The sequence below is a fragment of the Artemia sp. Qi Xiang Cuo genome, chromosome 20 (assembly GCF_049724085.1).
Source record: "Artemia sp. Qi Xiang Cuo chromosome 20, ASM4972408v1, whole genome shotgun sequence".
Classification (NCBI taxonomy): domain Eukaryota; kingdom Metazoa; phylum Arthropoda; class Branchiopoda; order Anostraca; family Artemiidae; genus Artemia; species Artemia sp. Qi Xiang Cuo.
Genome location: NC_142813.1, coordinates 25,054,433 through 25,074,277, shown reverse-complemented (window position 1 = coordinate 25,074,277; position 19,845 = coordinate 25,054,433). Strand labels below are relative to the sequence as shown.

General features: G+C 35.7%; 1 protein-coding gene across 2 annotated transcripts in view; it reads right to left on the bottom strand.

Moving 5' to 3' along the window:
* Positions 1-504: 504 nt before the first annotated feature.
* Positions 505-19,845, bottom strand: part of LOC148940035 (cold shock domain-containing protein CG9705-like) — a 35,721-nt gene continuing 16,380 nt past the window's right edge. For both annotated transcript variants that reach the window (XM_089105858.1, XM_089105857.1), the window contains exons 2-4: positions 16,401-16,567; positions 6,791-6,913; positions 505-3,920 (exon numbers count right to left, since the gene is read on the bottom strand). In XM_089105858.1, coding sequence (XP_088961984.1) covers positions 3,737-3,920; positions 6,791-6,913; positions 16,401-16,561 — 468 coding nt within the window. In that variant the 5' untranslated portion in view covers positions 16,562-16,567 and the 3' untranslated portion in view covers positions 505-3,736. The remainder of the gene's footprint in view (positions 3,921-6,790; positions 6,914-16,400; positions 16,568-19,845) is intronic.

The window sequence follows — 19,845 nt, the reverse complement described above, 5'->3', positions numbered from 1 at the left end:
TGCTTCCCTTATAGATACCACCATAAAAATATGTTTGGATGAGGGCATACCCCTGTCTAGTACCAAGGAAAATAGCCCACACTTAATAAAGTATGTAGTTTTTGAATCAACATTAAAAGAGAAATCTTTTGTTTTTAGACCTTGGAAATATTAGCCCTTACAGGCAAATCCTCCCCAAAATATAGAACGTTCAGACCACCCATTTATCTATTTTGGGCAAAAAGCAATGGGAAAGCCCCAAGTAAGATAATTTTTAAGGGGATTTTTTTTGAAAGATGATAATAAACGTACTAGATTAACTGATCAGGTATATTTTGGAGCATATTTATTTGATTTTCGAGGCAATTTGAGGTTTCTGTTTTCTTTAATGCTCTAAAATTTCCCCCTTGTCTTGTAACTTCATGCCTTTTAAATCTCTTCAATCAATAACCTTTACACTCATGAAAGTCGTCTTCGTTCGGGGTTATAGTACAGAATACGCTAGCAGTAAAACGACTCTTAAAAGGAAACAGAATTTATTAACAATTCACAAAAGAATTTGTAATAAAAAGATTAAAAAATAAACAAGAAAAAGAAACTATCACTGAAGAACAAAATAATTCCAAAAATCATTTTCGAATTCAAAGCACAAATAGGAATAACTATCCTGTCACTGTAAGGAAGAAAGGCAACCTCCTTAAAGACTGTTCCTTGGTCGAATTTTATCTAACTTAATCAGCCTAAAAAAAGAACCTGTTATTGTAATTCATTCGCTATACAAGGTTTTTACCTTGAAGATTTAACTGTCAAACATAGTTAGATAGCTAAAATTTGTCATGGCCAGACCAATTCTATTGCAGAATTTGATTTTACTTGATGATTCAGAAATCAGTTCCTCATTTGGGTTAAGGAATCGACATTAGTACTTCTGAACAACTGTCTATTCCTTATTCTCAGATTATACCAGACGAAAATTCAAATAGTATAAAAAAAATTGATAAATAAACTTCGGTTCATGTTGTAGGATATTATGGGAAAAAAGAATAGAAAGACAAAAATAAAACCTGGAACCAGAATTATCCCGTTTCCCACAAATTTTGCATTTTAATTTTCACATAATTCAAGGTAAAATTTGTAGCTCTAATCGGATTTCGGACGTTGAATTATAAAATTGCAATCAGACTTTCTATTGCTTAATAGTTTAGCTATTTGACTTTTCTACAAAAAAACCGTTCATTTTAGCAACCAGACACTTGAAAATTGTAATACCAAGTAATTTCCAAAATATGAGAATTGCGATTTTATTTCGAAAATCTAAGTTAAGAATCAGTACTATACTTGATTTTTCAGGTTTCAGTCTAGTTTTCTTCTTATTTATTTATAGATCGAAAAGTTGTTCGATTTAACTAAATGAAAGTATCTCTGTAATTATACACACTACAAATCATACTTTTAAATAGAAATACGGGCCTTGTGTATTATCATTAAAAAAAAAAAAAAAATCCATAAAAATAAGAGTGGAAATAGGACAGTTTACAAGTTCTGAATCGGAGATTCAGATTCTGAATCGGAGAATATACCTTCATACAGCGTGGCTGAATACAGCGTGACTGAAAATATTAATAAATACGGTTTAATAAAAAAAAAAAATAAAGGACAGTTTACAAGTTCAGCTCTCTTCCTTAACAGGACAGTAACTTAGGTCCATAAAAAGAATTCTGTTGAATGTTCAATGGAATTACAAATTGCAATAGCTGCAACAGTTATAATACGCGAAGATTTACAAAATTTATAATAGAAAGCAGCAATCTATCACTGTTTTTCAGGTTAAGCTTGCGGCTGGTTTCATTTTGGCACCATCCTAGTCTAAGCCCTTCCTTAAACAGGATCCTGCCATCAATATTGATATTCATTCATACACCCTTAACACAATTAATGGTTAGGTACTCAAACTGACAATCTTACTATCAATCCAAATTATAAGTTACGCCAGATGAAGCAGAAATGATCGAATCTTACTGGAATGGATAAGCACATTTTCCATTCTTTGAAAAATTGGAGCATTCCATTCTAGGTTGATATGATTTAACAAAAAGGAAATGCTACAGGTACTATTATCCTTCAGGTATCCAAAGAAACAACAAAAAAGTATCAACTTTTCAATTAATAGCACAAAATATATTTTTTTAGGTCCTCACACTGTCTTCACACGGGCATCCTAGACCAATTTCCCTCTAAAGAAACGATCAGAGGCTACACTTTTGGCAAACATATGCATCTTGCTCCTACTGTAGAAGTTATCTGGTACCAAAGGTAGCCAGAAAGTGATATATTACCCTACAATGAACACAGAAAAGAAAAACAAACAAATTGAAAATATTTATAGTTTAGATTAGATATGAAGAATTGTTTCTTTTTGAACGTAGAATAGAAAATAAATAGCTGTTAAATTGTTATTATCACGCCAAAAACTTGTATCTTACATTTTCACACTTGTGAGACAATTACTAAAACTGTCTGCTAGGCTGTTCTCAAAGGGAGGATCATCAGGCTAATGATCCTCCCTTTGAGGGCAATGGTATCAGGCCATGGTCCTACATTGCCCTAGGGCTATGTAGACCAAGAGGATAATAGCGTGATCGAACACACATTACCATGCTGACTCTCCCTAACAGCTTAGCAAACGATTTTGGTAATTAACTTACAGGAATAAAAATGTTAGATACAACAGATAGCGACAAAGACCACATTGCCTTTCCATAATAAACAACGAATTACATGTAGAAACAAAAGGTAAAATTTTTTCCAAAGATAGTGAAATCCTAAACTATTTCAGCCCTATCTCGAAGGGCCGTTCTGAGCACAGCACAAACGAAAATATAAACCAGAAAATTACATTAAAATACGAACTTTAAAGCAAAAAAGAACTTTTAAAAAACCTTTTGGAAGTTTATTTTTATTTTTTTATTATTAGTTTTAAAGTTCGTATTTTAATGTAAGTTTCTCTTTCACATTTTCGCTTGTGTTGGGCTGAGGACGGCCCTTGGACATAGGCCCGAAATATCCATTTAAAGTTTGGAATTCCGCTGTCCTTAGAAAAATTTCCCTATTGTTTCTACTTGAAATTTGTTGTCTGTGTTAGATACAGTATTTAGGATTTATAGTGACCAGATGTTCTCGGGTAATTTAAAAATATCAAATTTAATTCATTGTGCTATGTTAAAGTATCGTGTATAATCAGCAAATATGCAGTGCACTTTTGTAATATGCTAGTTGTCAACAAGGGGATAGATTGATACAGCCACAGACTAAATATTGGCCAAACACGAGAGTTTCCCAACCCCTGATTCAAATAAGCAATTGAAAGAGGCATCTGAAAGATAATCGCTAATAAACAACGACTTTTCCAAATTTAAAAACAACCCACTGCAAATTTTAACAAACAATCGGTCAGTTAGCCTAGGACTACTGACACCAATTTGGATTAATATGAGAATTTATGTTTTCGTTGGTAATCTAACAATCCAATACAAGGACCCAAAATATAAGTCGAGGACCAGATAAATTAGCAATCAATATTAAATAAACAAACAGGTCTTCAGAGCTTCCCTCTTTGAAATTAGAAATATCAAATACAGATGGCATGCCTGAAAAGGTTCCAAGAATAAACTAGAAAGTCCTATGAAGAAAATGTTTGTCATCCCCGTCCAATCACTATTTGGTTACTAACTAATCATAAACTTAGAGCAGAATCCAATTATGCTTCTGGATGCGCATGAGGTTGATCTTCGTCGACAGGACACGACCATTTTTGATGTTTTTCTGGTGTGAGTTGCGTTATTTCGACATGGACGGCTTGCAATTTTTCATTTTTGGGAGGTACAGGCACAAGACGGTAAGAGACAGCATCACCTTCTAAAGGCACATATTCACCTTCGATACTAAAGAAAATAAAATTGAAATAGTAAGGACAAGGATAGCTAAAAATCAATATTTATAAAGAAGCAGCGATCCCGGAAGGAGAAAAGTACTCTTTTAGTTAATAAATCAGCCTTTCAGTTTCCAATCCAAATCGCCATTAAAAGTAATAGTCGACAAAATTGATACAGAATAAAAAAGATCTAATTAAATTTTTAGTTGAAAATAAATTTTATGCTAGAAAAAAATTTTCTTTGCATCTGCTTAACCTCTGCGAAATCGTTAGCGACATAGGGCTAGGATGAGAAGCCGAGATTTCACTTTGAAACACAGGCAAGGCTGTACCCAGGATTTTTTTTCGGAGGGGCTTTTGACTAAAAAAAAAATTCGGGGGGGGGGGTTACACAAAAAACCTCAAAAAATGCATACAAAATTTGTTTATATGCATTTTTGTTACGTTTTTACGAGTCAGACAGATATTCCGGGGGAGGTTCAAACCCCCCTAACCCCCCCTCTGGGTATGGCCTTGCACACAGGCAATCTTGGTTCACTCAGAAACGGTATACAAGAGCGTATTTATGTTCATGGCAGCACTAATAAACAACAGCTTTAGTCTTAGAGGATGGTGCTCAATTTGTTATGAAGGTAGGTGATGAAACAGTTGAAAAATTAGATTCTTTGTTCTTCTTACTTTCTCACTGTGGCGTTACAACTGAGGATGGATGTTAGAAGGAAGACCTAAGAAGTAAATCAGCAAAATTACGAGTTGTTTTCACTCGGTTTAGGAGTGTGTACAGGAGCAAGTTTCCAAAGGAGATCGAAACCTGAAGCAGTTGAGACAACACTGATGCCCCTGGTAAAAGACGAGTTAAATAAGACCTTTTTCTTATCTTGAAGGGTGGTCACTGCAGAAGGAAGAGAAATAATTGTTCGATGATTTAAGAAAACTGCTTAAAGACTATTTTTGGCACGGAGCTTAGTGATGAGATGCCAAACATTAATATTCATGGACGAAATGGCTCTAAACCATTCAGAAAATGTTACTTCAGAGAGTGGTTTAAATAACTTAGTTTTCAATTTCCATCAAGACTACATCTTTAGAGCAATTATGCTAAATAGCTCAAAAGTTTTTAAGAACGGGAAGGATTGCCTCCCTAGAAGACGGATGAGTGGGATGCATTATCCAATATATACATATAAAACGGGGCGGAATTAAGAACTGACATAGAATCTATGGGTATTGCAAGGATTAAAACAAGGTAAGATGAAGTGGGAAAAAATAAGCGGACGCCTCACCGCCTCTCAAACCTTTCCAATCTAGCAGAAGACTGCGAGGCACACAGAAGGCACATCCGCGGTATTACGAAGAAAAAGGCCTCAATCAACCTTCGGAGAAGGACCGGACTTCAGTCAATTAAGTCAAGTCAAGAAATGGATGAGAAATATTTCCTCTCAAGACTGCTGAATATCCTGATGATTTTTGCGGTGAAAACTTTTGTCAATTATTTGGACTAAATTACTATAATGGTTTTCACTAGAGTATAGATTCAGTGAAACAAGCTTGTGAAAAATAAATAAAAGATAAACAGATAAACGGCCCGATATTTCTTTCCACTTTTGGGTACTAAGCCTCGTAACTAAGGATATTTGTTGTGACTGTAAAATATTAATAACCAAACAAGTGCTTTGATCCTAAAATTTAAAACGAAAGAAGATGCAGCTTGATTTAGCTCTTTAATACCAGCTAAAATGGCGTGACATGAATGTAAATCGAGGTTATTTCCATATACTAAAATTTGTATGCATCCAAAGTATTCACGCAGTAACTTGTTATTTTTTTTTATAAATATGTATAAGGCTATGTAATTACAGCACACTCATCGAGCCATGGTCATATTAACCAGCAGAATAAACTATTGTCCCTCCAAAAAATATTTTTTCTTATAGTTCAAACTAAATAAAATCAAGCACGCTTCAGTAAAACTATTTTGCGGTACAATGCTCAGAAAAGCTTATAAACAACAATAAAAAAAAGAACGTTAAAAGAAAATATTTTTGAAGAGCTTATATAAATCTAAATGCTTGAAATATGAATATTGAAAGAATAACATAATTCGTGTAAAAGAAAGTGGCACGTGAAAAGAGATTTAAGTCATGCCTGAACAGATGCAAGGAGAGGGAGGGGGCTCTAGACTGATCCAAAGGACCTCTCACATAACAAATTAAAAATAAGACCACGAAATGCATTTATTCCTCGACTTATTCACCCCCTATTTCTTCCACTAAGCTAGGATGGAACCGGAGTACGACTTTCCTAGGAAAAGACAGAAATAGATAAAAAATAAAATTTGCGTGAGTCTTTTCAGTTGAAGTATATATACCGTTCCACGAAGATGATACATTTGTTCTTTTTTTTCCCTTGACACTATGGCGACATTAGTGCAACTAGACTTTCGTCTCATGGGCTGGTGTCACATTTAAGATGTATCCCTAATGCACGTGTTTTTATACCCTCCAAAAACACCACAGAACGATATTTAAATAATAACAAAAAGAGATTGAAATGACAGAAATAATATGTGTGCTTTCTTGACATAACGTAGTGAATCCCATAGGTAGCTGATACTAGGACAGATTTTTGGTAGAGCAACTCCTAAAAAATGAATTTCCTCTAAATTTAATAAAAAACTTATTTGAAGGTCATCGACGAAAAAGTACTTATTTTTGATGTGGATTTTGGCTGAGGTCTAAGTGCTAAACCGCAAAAATCTTAGATCAGAGAAGTGAGAAGTAATTTGGCCGTTAATGATGGTAGCTAGATCGTTATTCAGTAAACATTTTATAAAAACACAAAAAGAAGAAAAATCAGATTGAATCCCTTAAGAATACTCACTCAGAAATGTGTACAAATACTTCATCGCCTCCATCCTCAGGCTCTATAAATCCATGACCCTTAACTCTGCAAAATCTCTTCACGTGACCTTTCTCAACTGGACGTTCAAGGGCAAGTTCGGACCTAGAACAAAAGAACGATGTTTATTTGAAAGCACAAAACAAAGTTAATATTTCGCCAATGTCTTCTATACATTTAATTCTGTAGCATGTTGCCTTTTCGACTGTCCCACGTCCAAAGGTACTATGAGCCACTTAATCCCCATACCGACTAAATTTAAAGATGGCAGATTGCAAGTTTTGAATGTATTGCACCAGTAAACACTTTTAGTCTCTGTACAAAGTTTCATCTTCAGCGGAAACTTTTGAAGTCTAACACTTAAAACTAACACTTTAAAACTAAGGCCAAAACTTGTGTTTTTTAGAAGAATCCTTTGATCAGTAAAGGGGGCAATTTCTTCCTCCTATGTGCAAGTACGGTATTAATTATCTTGCGAAAAAAAAATTTTGTGACGAGAAAAAAATTTAGGATATTCTTTTGCCTTTGAGCTTTTGCGTAAAGATACACTTGAGTGCATTAAATTATGTGCCTTTTTTCTTGTCTATTTGAGGTGTCAACTCTTATTATTTTCGAGGTCTATAGAGCACCATGGCACTAAAAAAAAGAAAGTAGAAATAAAATTAACCGAGTTGGCTTGTATCTCTTTTATTTGTAACTCTTCAAGTTTTCATATCTCATAAATCAAAGAACGAAATAAAAACATGTTGCAGAGCAACACTATGGCTTCCAATATCTATTTGTGACCAGTGACTTGTAAAAAAAAAAAAAAAAAAAAAAAAAAAAAACATCTTCCCAAAATGAGGATCGTGAATCAGAGGATAATAGTTCCTCTGAAGTGCGCAAAATATCCTATAGTTTTCCAGAGATAAAAAAAAGGTATATACAAAATTTAAACACTTCAAAACTGTCATAATTCCGAAAATAAATGTCTTACTTTAGATGTAAGATACATTACCTATCATCAAAATTTAGCAACCGACACTGGCGATTTGGTTACTTTTTTCTTTCTTTTAAGTTAAAAAACGGGGGGGAGGGAGATTATACTTGAAAAAAAAAATCAAAATGAAGAGAAAATATAGCTTTATAAATCTGATTAAAAAGATCAAATTAGTAACCTTATTTATTTAGTTTTTTTTCCAGTCATACTCCTCCATAGATTGGAAAAAAATAAAAAAATAAAGAAAAAAACCAATCTCTTCCACCCTTCAAAGTAAGATCTTCCAACAATAAAAGCATTAAACTCCAAAATGAGATCTTTCATATTAGTGAATGAATGAATTTAGTTACTAAAATAGTACATACAACTCAATGTTGGAGCAGAACACATCCTGAACGGAGAGCTAGACTCATAGTTGTTGTGTGTGGCGACCATGAGAATTAGCTCTTCAACACGAAGAAAAGTAAACAAATAAATAAATGAGCAAAACTGTAAAGTAAGAAAAGAAAAGACCGGACAAGAAAAAGAAATTCTGGGCAAGAAGTACACGGCAGATAACCCTGACAAGGGCTAACAAATAAAAAACAACGAAAAAGAATATTGGATTTGCTTACAGTCCATCAACGCTCGAAAAATAATACTTATTATTTTCCTTTCCAATCTATTCTGATCGAGTCCAGACGACAAAGTTAGAACTTTGTCAATCAATCTATATTTATTTAAGACTAATGATAATTTTATATGTAATGGAGAACCTAGATCTTTTAGAATTACCAGAAGGACTTCGAAACACTCTTAAATGTCTAATAACAGAAGGAAGAGATGGAATTCACAGAGACCTCTCGTAGAACTTATTACTTGGGTTTTGTATTTCAAAGTGTCAAATTGCAATACTTCAAGAAAAAATGTTCAAAATGTTCAAGAAAAATATGCTTCTGCCTCTGGACCAATTTTAATTTTTAACTTATTTCAGAGAAAACGATGGAGAGATAGTTGCTGAGCCCACGTTAATAGTTACGAGAGGTTTCTTAAAGGAACCGCAGACAACAAACTCAGTTTCAAGGAGGCGACCTGGAGGACGATCTCACTGAAACCAGAAGAAACTATATAAACTACATTTTAGGGAGCATGGGAATCATTTGATATTAGAAGAATGTCGTATGTGTGGCAAAGGTGGTTAGCGTCAACATAGGATTCAATCAGGTATGGAGGAATATTTTTAGTTACGGTTCGGATAGCATTGTTGAAAAGAGCTGGACTAAGCATAGAGCCTTATTTCACACCTTTCCGGACAGCAGAAGTGCTGCTCAGCTGAATAGCCACCTGTACTCGTATTAAACTATTGCCAAACCAATTCCATAGGAGGCGACAAGTAAAAGAGTTTATTCTACTTTTCAGCAGAGAAAGGCTAGCCGAGGAATGTATTATGGAGTCAAGTGTTTTTGAAATGTCAACCACATACACGTAGCTGCCAATTCTTTTTCAGTACCCTATGGGGGTTTCAGAGAGCCAAAAAACCTTGCATGTGCCTTTTGTATACCCAAGTATTCGCGGAATTCGGACTGGTTGTTTCCACGGTCACAGCTTGTGTAGATTTCTTGGAAGATTACTTTTTTTTTAAAAGCTTACAAATAATGAAACAGAGGGTAATTGGTCTATGCGATTCACAACTTTTTGATTTTGCCTTTCTTCAAAATACAGGTAATGAGGCCCTCTTAAAAAGCAGTTGGTACATATTGCCGAGCAATACAAGTCTGAAATAACAGTGACAAATATTGTGAAAGAAGTGGTGTAGCGAGATGGAGGTGCTCAGCTTGAACCCCGGTGGATTTTGTGATTTATTAGGCTTCATTGGACGAATTCGTGTAGGGAGAACTGAAAGTGTAACAATGACAAAGCTGTGCCTGTGGTCACATGTTTACAAGTAGCTTCAATCGGAGGTTGATCGTCAGAAAAAAGCAAGTAAAATGTGTTTCCCGCGCAACGCCATCAATTGATTAGACTGCAAAGAGAAATTTGGGTGTATAATTCGAAACTCTTCCAAAGATGCTGGGAGTTGTTTCTTATCTCACGTGTTGCTGTTTGAACTTGTCTATTTTTCCGGCAACGGAGACCTTTGCAAAACACGTTTAGTTGGTTTCATTATCGAAAAAATAACCCCCGAGCGAGGACAGTCACAGTCAACACAGATTCAAAACTAAGTTTTGTTACGGGACTGAGTGAGGAATCTTGCAATACGTCGCCATTTTTCCATCTACATTCCTGTATTCTTATTTGGACCCTTATCGAAGGCACAAAAACAGAGGAAGCAACTTTAAGAAAATGCGTTAATTCAGCTAGAAAGCAATCAAGGTTTAGGGAGGCCCCTTCAGTGAGTTAGAAAGAACATCATAAGGGATTTAAATTTTCCTCAGCAGATAACCAAGTGTATAGTGAAAGAATGATAACATTTGTTTAAGCAGGAGTTAGGAATTGCTCAAATTCGTGCTAAAGTCACCACAAGTAACAAGTCATCTGTGGGTTGCTTGAGTTTTATCTAGAATATTCGATAGTGACGCGCATGCTAAAGGAAACTCTTTGTCAGAAATGTGGTTACAATAATTAGTGGGCATACAAACACATACCTAAACAAAGTATTCTAGCTCAAGAGCAATATAAGCATCACTCAAACCTATCAAACCCGTGGTGAACTTTTTATTTAAAGCAATGCCAAGACCACAGGATAGTCTGCCCGTTGTGATTTTGTGGGCCAAAAAAAGAATCTACTAAGTATTTGAATTACATGCGTGGTAGAGGGGACCCCATATTTGATCTAAACTGCGTTGGAAAAGTATGAATACCATTGCCAGACACACAAACGCAAGTCTTGCTGTAATTGTAACCGTTTTCGAGTATTTCGATGATCCACTATAGTGCATTGTCTTTAACCATAATTTGTGTCTTCTCTGATCAGGGAGCCAAAGGCAGCTGTAAGCCCATATGGAAAATGAGAATGATAGACGAAATTTTTTCTACAGTTAAAAAATAGAGCTGGTCATTACACTATGATTTGGGCAGCCAGTGTATGGTTTGTAACCCAGCATGTTCTGCGACATTAGCTTTGCAGCCATGAAGCTCAGAAATCCTGAAATACAAATTGTGGTGGCAATGCAAATTATTTCTGAATAATTTAGGCTACGTACTGTGTTTCTCTTAGGACGTCCATGTTGTAATTTTAGCTTCAAAACCTCAAAGACTGGATATTTGGACTCCGATCAAATTAGAAACTATCTACAGTTTTGACTAGTGGAATCTCTGAGACCATCAGAAATTATAAAACCTTATAATGGTGCCAGGAATTTTGTAGCAAGAAAAAATTACACTCCATCCTTTTTTGCTCTTCTAGATTAGTTTTATCAATAACAAAAGAGCTAGCTGGCTAGTAGTTTTACATTATTTATCAAACGTTCTATTTTTAGGTAACCCTAACTCAAACGTCATTTTATGCTGACGAAAGAATAGTATAAGATCTGCGGTTTTGATAACTATTTGGACTCTCAATTTCTGTTGTTATGCCTATGTTAATAATACACATTATAAATCGGGTCCGATTTTTTATTCTTCAAAAAGAGTGAATTTTTTCTTGAAATAAAGCACTTTTGTCAATTTTTTGACTTTTTTTTTTTAAATTCATTCAATGTCAAAAGTGAACCAGACTTGAACAGTTTCAGGAATCTCATCCTTGTTTCGCTATTTGAATGCAATGCTAATAACGATTGTTACGTATACGATACTTCAAAGCCTTTCTTTCATAGAGAGGTACACCCATATTTGAGCCAGGTATACATTTGCTTTCAACTGCTGATTCTGAAACAATCTGGATCATGTAGTGTCTGATTTTTCTTTTCTTTTTTAGCTCAAAGCATAACAAACAATCGCGATGCAACAGTGTTACCCAATCCTTTCATGATTGCCAAAATAACCAATCTAAGTTGCTTCCATGGAAACAAAAAAGAAAAACTACAAATTGACTTGTCACCTCAACAACGATCTTGATAATTAATGCTTATCTTCCATGTGCAAGTTTTTGGTACGTTGTTTTTCATCAGTCCTACGGTTTTAATGTTTCAACAGAAGATGACAATTTTCAGTCCCTACATAGCTAAGTTAGCTGCTTGTGTACAAGGGCATAATTTGCTATGGGGCAGGGAGGCAACTGATCCTCCCAGACCTCGGTTTGCCCCCCCTCCCAAGCAGAAATTTATGTTTCTTCATAAATCTTGTCAAAATTCAGATTGCATAATTTAAGCATCAACAGAAACGGATAAGTTTTCTTTTATATATATTTCGCTTTATAGTACTATAAAGTATCTTTATAGTACTTTCATGGTACCAAATGGCTCATTTTTGAGCTTTTATTGTCATTTTCACTTGATTTGGAAAAATTGGCACCCACCCAGAATATTTAGACGAAATTACGCCACTGCTTGTGTATTATATGGTACATGCTCGAGAAATGAAGTTAGGTTAATCCTACAACACAGAATTATGGTAGGGGGGCCACACAGAGCGCATTATATTAAATACCTAACCCAATGAAAATGCCATCTCTATATATTAAATATTTAATAAAAATATACCTACAACGTAGATTTCAACTGAGCCTAAGCCAATTTCTTTCAAATACTGACAGGTACAAACTGGTTATTGTCTGATCTGTAGATCCAAATTCTGGAGTGTGTACCATACCCTAAGTTAGATTTTTCCATCTACCTAATTACATTTCTGAAACTGGTTGTGTATTTTTTTTATATTTTTTTTTTTAGATTAAAAAAAAGCGTTGGAAATAAGCCAGAAACATGCAGAAATAGAAAACCAATAATAATATTTCAATTTCAAGGTTAGGTCATTCTCTAAGAAATTAAATAAAAAAAAAAAGTTTTTTCAACTGAAAGTAATGAGCAATATTAAAACTTAAAACGAACTAAAATTATTACGTATATAAAGGGGGTTGCCCCCACCTCAACACCTCGCTCTTTACGCTAGAGTTTTTTAGTACTTTTGAAAAACGTCTTATTGTTTTAATTAAACGGCCCAGGTGTTTCAGGAGTCATTCTTAAAGGATTGGGACAAAATTCAAACTTAAGCATAAAGAGCAAGGTGTTGAGGAGGGAACTACCCCCTTTATATATGTAATAATTTCTGTTCGTTTTAAGTTTTAATATTGCACCTTCCTTTCAGTTGAAAAAACTTGTTTTTTTTATTTATTTAATTTCTGATTGTTTTTTAAACAATGCCAGGAGATCTGGCCCCACCTCGACGGAGAAACCCCCTCTCCACGGAAATATCCTCTAGACAATTCGATCCCGGTGAAAATTTACCCCGGATGATTACTCTTAACCACTCCGCGCGTAAAATTGAGACGGAAAAGAGAAAGCAAGACATGTAAAAAAAAATTGTATAAGAATTCTAGCAAATTTCCCCAGTTTACAATTTCCCCTGACAAGTTCACTCCCTGGAAACTTCCCTCCCCCTGGAAAAACTCCCAGCAGAGATTTGTCTTCCCTCACCTGAAAATGTATGCATACATCCCAATAACACATACTATGCGCAAACAATGGGCAAATTTATAACTTAAGGTCTTTTCCCTTGGGCCTGTGGGGGAGGGGGTCATATTATACCAGAAGGCATATTTATTGGACCTTTCAACTATGATGAAGAAAATGGCTATCTCAAAGTTTTGATGGGACGATTTTGGAAAAAAGGGCGGGGGAGGGGGCCTAGTTGTCCTCCAATTTTTTTGTCACTTCAAAAGGGCACTAGAATTTTTAATTTCCGTTCAAAGGAGCCCCCTCCCGACATTCTAGGATTACTGGGTCGATACGATCACCCCTTAAAAAAAACGCGCATCCATGATCTTTCTTCTGGCAAAAAATACAAAATTCCATATTTTTGCAGATAGAAGCTTGAAACCTCTACAATAGGGTTCTCTGATACCCTGAATCTGATGGTGTACTATTCCTTAAGAGCACTTGACTTTTAGGGGGTGTTTCCCCTTTTTTTCGAAAATCAGGAACATTTTCTCAGGCTCGTCAACTCCTTACTTACAGTTCGTTACCACGAACTGTTTGTAACTATATGTAATACCGTCATTATGGCTTGAGGTATGAACAGACCTGAAATCAATGAATTCAATACAACAGGTATCTTTTAGTTTCAGTGCGATTTACAGTTGTAGGTCTGACACAAAATCACCTGTTCCAAAGGGATCACAAACCTTAAAATATTCGAGATTAAACTTTCAGGGTAGGTTATGAGCAGAGCCGTTCCCAGGGGGGCGACAACCGGGTTAGCTTCCCTGGGTGCCAAAGCTAGGGGGCGCGGCGGCGGGGGGATTGCCTACTTTAAACCAACTTTTCACTTAGATTCGGCTTTTTTGCTTATATTTGAGTCGGGAGGAGGGTGGTGTAATCAATTTTTCCCTGGGCACCACCAGCTCTAGAAACGGCTCCGGTTATGAGGAGATCAAATTATACTCATAATTTGAGTCTGAGAGAAAAACTGGAAGCAAGAACAGAAATAAGAGTATTCTTAAACGTTCTCGACAAATTCGCTAAGTTTTACCATAATTATTTACAATTCAAGGCCCCAAAACAACCTAAAAACTAACAAAAGGGGACTAGTTTTGCAACGACACGCTCGAAATTCATTACTCTTGCTGATATTTGCAGATAATTCGTCAAAAAAAAAAGAACTAGAAATTAAGAAATCCTAACGAATTAATAAAATTGTGGAAAACTTAATGCTCTCATGCAATAGAACCCTGTATTGACAGGACCAGTAGAAGCGGTGATTGAGAAAATTTTCAGTTAGTGGGCCCTTCGTTGTTATTAGAATTGTTAGGCCCGAAACACAATTCGCTTTTTTACCAATCGGATTCTTTACCACTACAACTTTAAAATAATATAGCATTTACACATTGGGCGATACAAATTCTACCGACGCCACATCAGTCAATCACACATCTGACCTAACAATTCATTTTGATTAACAATTAGCCTAATGTTAGTCAATGATCGACAGTGAGAAAAATCCTTATATTATAGCTGAAAAAAAGAGGTCTAAGTTAATAGTTTTCAACATTCTTCGCAATTAATTCCTTCTGTAATTTAAATGGAGACAAGGCATTTATCTAATGAAGCAGGAGGAGTTGGAAGCAAGCTGCAATCAAATTACTACCTCCCATGCATACCAAAAATCGGTTGTGCTTCTTGAAATGATGCATTTCATGAGGTATGTCGGATTTTTGAAGCAGTTACCTCTTACCTGTTAAGCAGGAACAAGACTAGGACTAATTATTCCGTATTTGTTCATTGAAAAAAAGCTTTATTGTATTTTCATTCAAAATAACTGAAAAAACGACAAAGTTGCCTCCCCCCATCATACACATTGAAAAATACATTGTATGGCCCCCTATATTTGCATGAATTTACTACATGCACAGGCACTGGAGGGGGGGGGGTCAAACGAGAAGCTATTCTGAAAACCAATAGGTAGAAATTTTCTTAATGTAAATTCATTCAAATTTTGTTAAATAATATTTAGTTTAGGACACATAAATTAGATTAGCACTATTTTTTGGTTCATGATAAATAGACAGTGATTTTTTTAGGGTTGAAGGCAGGGTCTAATTTGGGCCCAACCTCCTGACACCTCAACCTTCCTTGAATTTCTGGGCACTTCCTAATCAAATTATCTACCTTTTTTTGTAACTACTGTCTCCTCTCCAGGAATAGAAAAAAAATTTCCCAAATAAGAAGGTATAACATCAGATCCTGCCAAAACTAGGAGAGGTGTGAGGCAATACGACGTTTTTAGTCATAGCAATTTCAAGCACATATTTGCTAATATTCTGGGACTAATCTCGCCCTCTCTTCTACTTCATGGTACCCACCTGCTTTATCTTGTGTATGACAATCATATCCTTCTATTTGTCAGACTTTCTATTAACATTGTTGGGTGATTTTTTAATCTTTAATACGATGCAAAGTGGTTCTGTCACCCTCAGAAATCATGCAATCCCTCAAGTGCCTGAGCGGAAATACCTTAGCATAATGATTGCAGAAACGATCAGTAAGTCCAGCCGAACAACAGTTCAGCACACAACTTTTCAGCAGTACAGTTCAGCAGACAACTAAATAATTAATAATTAGCATGAACAGCTTGCCATTAAAGGCACTGAATATTTGGCTTTTATTAATAGAATTGAATTTTTCAATAATTGAATTGAATATGATTCAATAAATAATATTCTGAAGATGGATTAGTTGAATCTTAAAAGACTAAAATACCCAAATCAATAAATACATGTCTCCTTTGGGCTGTGCAAACTGGATTTCATGGGAATGGGGGTGATTTCTCTTTCCCTAAATTGCTTTCAAGGATCCTCCAACAGGGATTCCCTTTCAAATAAACCAATATCCCTACACTTCATATCTCAAAATAAATCTTTAAAGACATTTCCTGGGGAGAAGCTGGGCGGGGAAGGGGTAGAGACAGCAAAAAATTGGGGTCCACTATGTTTCATACTGGAAGGAAAGCATTCCTACAAATCAAAATTGATTAGAAACTCACATAGATTTTGTTCTAGTTCGTCTTGTAATAAGCGGACTCGGGATAAGAAAATTTGATGGTGAGATACTCAGCTGATGCTGAGCCACCACCTTTTCACCAAGACCTGGCGTTTTGATAAGCTCTTCGTCAAAGCTGTTTTTCAATGGCAGGTTTGAGGCCATTTTGATCTGCAAAGAAAAAAATAGGCAATAAAATAACCTGAAATATGAAAAAAACAATACTCATATTTATAACTATAGATAGATAGATTAATTCACACGAAAGCCCAATTGGGTCATAGTGACATACACAAAACAAGCGAAAAAATACAGCAACAAAACATAGACTGAAAAGACGCAAAAACTGATTATTTAAGAAAATCATCACGATACCTTATACCTACCCTGACGAACTTTCCAATATTATTTATATTTAAGCAACACCTACTGCTCAAAACTACCACATCCAATGTCTCCCCCCGGTCTCCCTAGCAAATATTTCCAAGCGCAACTCCCTCAACTCCCTAAAAAATGATGCAAAGACTCATCCATCTCTCCACACATAGGGCAAATGTAAGGACCATCCCTCAATCTATCCCTCCCTAAATATTCCCTACGTTCGTATTATACTCGTATTAAAATAAACCTAGAATTCTCTAAACTTTAGCAAATTAGAAGCGTTAATTCATATTTTTACAACTATGGAACAGGCTAACTTGTAAAAGTTTTCTTAACGACAGAGAGGCAATCTGCCGTTCATCACTGAACGTACTTATTTATATATTGAGGTGTAAAATACGAAGATTCATTGAAAAGATAAATTACCCTATTGTTTTCTATTTCCTTTTGATCCAAAATAGTAAAGCGTGAGCATATCTATTTACCAAAATTTTTATTTGGAAAACCTCTGTGTTGAAGTTGAATTCATAAAATCGATTACTGATTCAGACAAGATTCGCTCCATTCTTCAAATTTAACCTGTTTACAGGATTACCACCAGCTCAAGAAAAAAAAAATCCATGGCAAGCATGTTGCTAAAAGGACCAAAAGAGTGTTGCTCGCGATGCTTCGCGTCGTTCGCTGAGCGTGGAATTTTTCAAAGCATCAGGCGTTGTTGTAAACTCTGATTCAACCAGGAAACATAACTTTTGAAAACAAAACGCATACATTATTTTGGTGCCACATCTGTGTGAGCCAAGAGTAACCACTGGACCATCAAACATGGTTCTGCTTTTCTTTCTTGCTGCCAATTCAAGTACTAAAATAAGGGAGAATGCCAAGCTTACTCACCAGGCACCTTAAATATGAATGAATTGATGTTTTTTCGTGCATAAACCCGAAGGTGTTTTTTCCACTTTCGGGAACTAAACGAAGTTTGATTTTTTTTTGCTTATAATCCGTTCTTTTTTCTGTTAATCTCCCGAGCTCACTAAGCGGTAAGATGAGTTTGGAGCTGAATTTAGCTTCGCTGTTTGCCGTTTAGCTCTTTCTCCAAATCGAAATAGCAAATCCGTTCAGTGTTTCTAAAAGCGCTATAAGCCGTGTTTACGCTCGGTTTATCATTGAGATTTTGAGATAAACTGCGAGAAACGAACGCTCTATAGTCCTTAAACAGTGAACGACGGAAAAAGCTAAACGATGAAAATGACTGCAGCTAGTATACCAATTCCAGGCTAAATTAAAAATGGTTTATTCATTAACTTCAAATAATAATAAAAGACGATAGTTAACATGGACTAGCCTAAAGACTGAAAGACCCAAGACTCAAAAAAAAAAAAACTTTAAAATATGCTATAGCTAAGAAAAAAGATTTTTTTGGTTCTATTTTATTTTCACTTCCAGCGCCGGGTAGGTCTAATCAGTGGATCTAGGATATCACACTTGCGTGGGGCTGGGACATGCTGGTTCACTCTCATGAGTACCGACACAATCTCGGATCCAGCTTGTTTCTCATGGTGTTTTATTCAACTTCAGCAGCGAAAATTGTCTTTCCACTGTTGCAGAGAAAAGTGGCAAATGCATAAGAATCTGCGCGAAACTTGGAATCGCCCTGACCATGGAATTGTCACCAGATTCAGTGAGCTTACCAAGCCCAAACCAAAATACTCCTGGTTCTTTTTTTTTATCAAACCGCCCAGAGAATCACAAATGACCAAATTTCCGACACTCTCTGTCAAGCTGATCAATATCAAAATATAGGGTGATGTAAAACCGAGAATAAATTCTTACCAAGCTCTGAATACGGGCGCTACCTTAAGATCAGTACACTCCAGCTGAACCAAAAGCTCATCACCAGAATCAACCCTTCTGATGATTTCTTCGCACAATCTCTGATAAAAACATATTTATCACTTATTTTTGACAGAGATCAACTTTCGGTTAAAATCAACCTCTTCACTCATTTCATCACAGAGCACTTGAAATGTTGGCCCAAAGTGGGAAAATTCAAAGATCTCAAATTGTTGGGAGACCGCACATTGTGTTCACGACTAATTGTTTGACCAAATTGTGTAGGGTTCCGTGCACTATCTTAAGAACCAACTACTGTCGCTCTGGAATTCCTGGTTTAGCTCGTTAATCACCGGTAATATATATCCCAAAAACAGGTAGAAAAACGGAAGCTTAAAATATAGGGCAGGGAGCAAATTTGGCATTTATATAAGTTTTTCAGTGAAAAGAAAAATACAGACAAATTTCTCAAATACCAATTTTTTTAAAATACTGAAAATATCAACGAAAATACCCCTCATAAGGTATTTTTCAAATATAGGGAGGGGAAGGTAACAAACCCATGAAGACGCACATGACACTCCCCCACCCCCATCCCACAATTGATGCTACTAGTTTCTTGATTGGTTTCAAGCTAGTAGCCACTGGATACAAACTTAAAGAAAATAAATGAAACTGTTCCAAAGTTACCAGTGCAAGTTAACACAACCAGGTGTGAACACAAGAGGAGTGAACAACTTCCTGAAATAGCCCAGGAGACAAATCAGAGGACGGATTCCAATACTAATGAGAAAGGACTTTTTTCAGAGTGACCAAACTTGAACCTTCCAAAGGGAATTTTGCCACAGTGGAAGTGAGCAAAGTTACAGTGCTGCTTGGAGCAAATCAAACAATAACTGTGAAACATAAGGCCTTAAATATAGGCAGATTACAGGCAATGAAGAAAACGCACAGTGTTTCTAAACAGATTAAAAATTTGAATAAGGGATATTTGGCAAACTAAAATTCGTGGGTGATATCCAACATCTTGGAAAATGTTTAACTGATCTTAAAAAAGAAATGAAAAAAGGAGTATCCCCTTGTTCATAGACCACTGTATAGCCAATGGGAATCTTCCAAAACTTCATAAAATCCAATTACACCAATGCATAATAAAATAGACTTTCAAATTCTTTATAGGAAATAGGCTAAGTTGTGCATCAGATTTATTGTGACATTATGTAAGCTGACCAGAGCTC